The sequence below is a fragment of the Vigna angularis genome, chromosome 4, assembly GCF_016808095.1.
Source record: "Vigna angularis cultivar LongXiaoDou No.4 chromosome 4, ASM1680809v1, whole genome shotgun sequence".
Classification (NCBI taxonomy): Eukaryota; Viridiplantae; Streptophyta; class Magnoliopsida; order Fabales; family Fabaceae; genus Vigna; species Vigna angularis.
This window is the reverse complement of record NC_068973.1, coordinates 42012516-42017955: the sequence shown is the minus strand read 5'-3', so window position 1 is coordinate 42017955 and position 5440 is coordinate 42012516. Positions and strand designations below refer to the sequence as shown.

Here is a 5440-nt window from a genome sequence, read left to right as displayed (position 1 = left end):
CAATTCGGCTGAATGAGTTTTTGTAATGTGGTTCCCAGCTGGATTTCCACAGTAACTGTCTCAATCGATATGGCGCTGCTACGACATCTAAATTTCACATGTAATATTGTGATTGATTATCAAATATATTTTTTATTTTTCTATATTTCGTCTCATTATTTTCAATATTTTCTATTTCATTTTTAAAAAGAGGCTATTATAAGTTAATCATTAAAAGTAAGACAGTCGTATGATTAAATATGTTATTTGTGTCAAATTGAAAATATTAAGAAAATAAGATAAAATTAAAATAATTATTGTAACAAAGAATAAAAAGTGATTAGACTAATATAAAACCAGAAACAAATGTTTTTCTTTTTTATACATACGCCATGACAATTATAGAAAAGAAAAAGAAAAAGACAGCAAAGTTATTTTGGCTTGTTGGTTGATTTGAAATAATAAAAAAAAAGTCTTAATTTTGTTTTGACAGCTTTTTGTTCTATAAATTGGGTTGATTGAAGTGTAGAGACTCCCCTTCCACTTTCTTCCTTCTTTCTCATAGCTAACTTTTGAGATATTTTTGCGACTCTGCATCTTTGCACCACCCTTTTCGTTCATTCTTTCTTTAACGTCTTCTCAATCCTTCTGCAGAAATTGATTCTCCATGTTCTGCACAATCCACTTTGAAGAAGGCTCTTAAATGCCCAACATCTTGTTCTTGATGTTTGAGATTGATGTATCCAATTCTGAGTGAAATCTTCTTTTCCGGGTGTATGATCAATTCCACTGTGAGACGCAGGACCCATTTAGTTCAATCCTTCTCCGTTGCCTTCCTCTACTGGCTCTACTACGTTTCATGATTTCTACCCAGAATCAATCTTTCTATTTATAGTTTCTGTATTACTGTTACTACTACTATTTTTCATCAGCGTTTTTCTTTTTCGGTTTTTTAAGTGTCTGGGTCCTGCGTCCTCCAATCCAAGGTTCGATTTTTCTTGTGTCTTTACGTTTTGATTGAAGTGTTGGTCAGTTTGGATGGCTTCGTCGAGTGGAACATCTTCAGGGTCGTCTCTGCTTCAGAATTCGGGTTCAGAGGAGGACCTGCAGGCGGTGATGGATGAGAGGAAGAGGAAGAGAATGATATCGAACCGCGAATCGGCGAGGCGATCCCGAATGAGGAAGCAGAAGCACTTGGATGATCTGGCATCACTGGTGACTCAGCTGAGGAGCGAGAATCACCAGATTCTGACATCGGTGACCCTCACCACCCAGAAGTACTTGGCGGTGGAGGCGGAGAACTCGGTGCTGAGAGCACAGGTAAGCGAGTTGAGCCACAGGTTAGAGTCTCTGAACGAGATCAACCACTTCTTGAACGCCACCAATGGTGTCTTTGGGCCTCCGGGCCCATCTCCAACCTCCTTCCTTGAGCCCGAGGGTAGTAGCAACTTCTTCAACAACCCTTTCAACATGGCATATCTCAGCCAACCGATCATGGCTTCGGCAGATATGTTGCAGTACTGAGATGGGTTTGTTTGTGTTTAGGTTCGTGTTTGGTAGGGAGATTGTAATCGGTGGTGGCAGAGAGAGAGAGTGAGTGCGATGAGGAATAATGATGAATGTGTATCATATGATAAAGTAGGTAAGCTTGTTGGTGCTGCTTCTGTGAACGGGCCCTGTGCTCTTCTCATATCAGATCATCCTATCATTGCAGCAACTGTACTTCCTGTGTTACCCTTGCAGTGTTTATGTAATATCACCAAATCATATAACATGTCTTATTTCATTCATTGTTTTCCATTTCACTTTAACTTTTTTCCGATGTTCTTTATGAAATCGCCTTTCACTACCTAAATCAGGAGTTTAAAATTTGTACGGCAAAAGAAATGAGGTTTAAAAAAACTCTACCGAAAAGACTGATCAATCATGTTTGTGACAGAAATTATCAGATGATAAATATATGTGTAGTTTACATTCATAACATAACAGAAAAAGTGTGAAAACATTATAACGACACTCAATAGAAAGTTACAGTTATTAATATGATTTTTTTTCTTTACAATTTATTTACAGATATATAGTAAAAGTTTGGTTAAATGAGACAGTTTTTTAACGAAACTACAATAAAAATTCAGCTCTTTCAATAGTAATAATATTAATGTCGACCCCTCCCTTTAATTGTTCCATATTTTACTTTCTGTGGTGCCCCTTTTGCTCGAATGCTGTGTATCATTCATTATTGTATACTAAACTCCATGCTTTGTTTATTTGTTGCATTGTTTTTACCTTTTCCTTCTGTGGTGCCCCTTTTACTCAAAACTCTGATTAATCAATTTATTATTTTATATCCTGAGTTTAGACTAAACTGGAGGTGGTATACAATTTTGATACTTGCACTTCATTACTAGTTTAGTGGACAAAGTTGAATTCATCAGTATATAGTAATTCATGTTAGAACTTTGACATGATGTACGCACTCTTTCAGTCAGTGGGTCCAGGCTCAAGTTTTACTGCTCTATACCGTCATCTTCTTTTCTGAGTTACGTTTACTTTTTGATCCCACAGATTTAGGAGTTAGGTTCATTGAGCTTTCAATAATTCACATGGTTCACCGATTTTTCTTTCATTACTCTTGATACAAGATTTTGGTGGTTAGCTGATAGACTTGTAATAGACTAATACTGGCAGTATATAGTAAGAACTAAAAGCTAAATATGCTATTACCAAGAAAGGGTTAAGATTCCAAGATATTATTATACTTGGTAGAAATATATTCGGTTTGTCTATGGAGGCCTCATGAAGTACCCAGAGATTCGCATATCTTAACTGAAGGAAAAGTCCAAAACTGACCAACAAAAGAAAGTGACAACTGAAGAAGAGAGTTGCCTGTGGCACCCCCAACTTCTGATCTTCTCATAATAGTTTTGCAGCTTAGAAGAAATTTCTTGAAATGGTGAACTCTGACGTGTATATCTCCAGTGTCTGTGATATGTCTAACTAAAATTACGAGTCATTATATCTTAAGCCACTCTCATATAGCTAGCAAGCAACACATTTCAGTGTTGATTGGTACCAGGAAAGGTAAATGCATACATGTGTATGAAGTAAAATACGAGTTTAGTGAGAGGGTTATTTGCACTGACAACTAAGAAATTGAAAGCAAAGGTACTATACAACTTTGAGTTAAAGCTGCCACGCCAAGTTCTTGGAAAGTTATAAAGATTAAAATACATGATTTAGTAATAAGAGCAAATATGAGTGCGGTCTTATTGTGTGCCAGGGAACTGTTTTCACGTGCTAGGACCAAGGTTTTCAGAGCAAGTATCTCTAGACATGGTACTGAAATCTCAGAACTGAAAGTCATGGTTTGCATATGCTGTGTTATGTTCTGTAACCTTTACCTGAACCTAAATCTTATTTAACTAAATAGCAAGTGACACCAAAACATGTGGTTTGGTCACGTGAAAATTTACTAAATATCGGTATAAAGTATGGTTTAAAAGATAAATTAGCATCACACGTTGTATACTGATGAAGCCACCTTAGGATGATTATTCTGGTGAAAAAATAGACCAGGAATCTCTGAGCAAACATAGAGAAGTTAATTACTAAGTTGAAATGCTCTTATTGGTGTGAAGAACGGTAATAACTTAATGGTTTGATAGCTTTATACCTAACTTTGCTGAATTTATTGTATGTTTCTGTTCCAAAAGAGAAAAAGAGGGTGGAGAGTTTCTTGCAATAGCAAAGGCTGCTTGCTCCTTGATATTGGAGTTAATGCCTCAAAAAGTTAAAGTAAGCGCGCTTACTTGTACTTACAAAGTTGATTTATTTAAAAGAGTATTTTAGCTTGTTTTTTACTCTACTCTTCAACATTTGTTATGGACGAACTTTCTAACAAATGAATAGTTTTCTTCTTTTTACCTTCATTCTTAAAATACCATCTTTTCTTTTTTTCTTTTCCCTACTCCTATTGGCATTCACACGCTTGAAAACAAACAGCACACTCAAAATAGTTTTTTCCCCTTTCCCAATCACTACACATGTTTTGTCTTTGCATGGTACATTTTCTTCCGGGGTTTCAATGCTTCGGTCACACCCCAAATATATTAAAAATATAAATGTCACGAATACTCACGCAACCATGATTCCCTTTAAATAATGTTGGTTTAAAGCATTAAGATGACTTACATTAACGACAGTTGCATCTCTCAGCTTCAACAAAACATTAGACAAATGCAGCATCATTCCAACTTGAAACTACAGATGTATCATTGGATCAGTTTTCTACAAATGCCAACCATGACAAAAAAAAAAGCTTTTTCTTTCCTTTTAAGATGGAGACTTGCATCAAGATTACATGTTAGAATTAATTTCCAAGGTATCAACATATTTATCACTTCACCTTCTCTTTGTCACAGGTTCAATATAATATTATTCACACGAGGTGTTAAGTGGTGGAGCCTAAAAGCATGCGAAGGAGGTACTTCCAGGAAGCAACATTGGACTGTCTAGAATACATTGTCGGAGAAAACCATGAGATCTGATTCAATGATTCACTAATCCATGTGTGATTACATTGCAATGTATGGTAGCCTTAGATTGAGTAACATGTAAGGCTTTGACTCAGCCGCAAAAATCAAACCCAGAACAGCACATACATTGTGCTCGTTGCTGGAACAAAAAAGTCTGTTAATTTCATCATTCATTTATCCAAAATAGTGTAAAGGAGAAATTCCACTTAATTAGTCTGTCAAAGTAAAAAACTTTTAAATAGATATCTCAGTTGGGGTTCAACTCAAGGATACAGGAATATAATCTCTGCCTCTTCTTTTTCTATGCCAAAATCTACAAAGTTCAGAAGTTACAAGTTCAATGGCTACAGCTGAATTCGCATATATTTTTCTGCACATAACAAGATTTCAATTGGAGGGTTCACAGTTAACAGCATATTCGGGAGAATAATCTCTGATTTACAAAAGGGACCTTTGAGTTGTAAATTATAGTGTGTTGTTTTCTGTTGGTAACATATCTGCAGTTTTTTGTAACAATCCTACGTTTGATTTCAATTGATAAAAAGAGGTAGAATAAAATAAAGAATGTTATCATGATTCGCTGTTTGGTGGATTGTTTGAAATAAGATAAAATAAAATACAACCTTGATCAAATAAATTATATATTCTACATCGTCTTATATGTTATCTCCTTTCCCTCGAATTAAATGGTATACGGAATCGACTTTTCTAATTCTATGATATAAATATTTTAACTGATAACTTTATTAACTACAAATCACTGTGTCCGATCCTTTAATTTATGCTGTTTACCATCAGAACACAAGCAAAGGAATACGAACTTTATTTCTTATCAGGCTTATTCTATAGCTACATATTCTTTTTCTTTCCATGCTTATGAGAACTCTGAGTCTTCCCTTAACTTGGGTGCACAAATGAAGAAAAAC

General features: G+C 35.3%; 1 protein-coding gene across 1 annotated transcript; it reads left to right on the top strand.

The window, feature by feature from the left end:
* Positions 1–501: 501 nt before the first annotated feature.
* On the top strand, positions 502–1769 carry LOC108330583 (bZIP transcription factor 11). Its single transcript, XM_017565072.2, has one exon. It carries the CDS (start codon positions 1018–1020, stop codon positions 1501–1503), a length of 486 nt encoding a protein of 161 aa, XP_017420561.1. The 5' UTR covers positions 502–1017; the 3' UTR covers positions 1504–1769.
* Positions 1770–5440: the final 3671 nt, after the last annotated feature.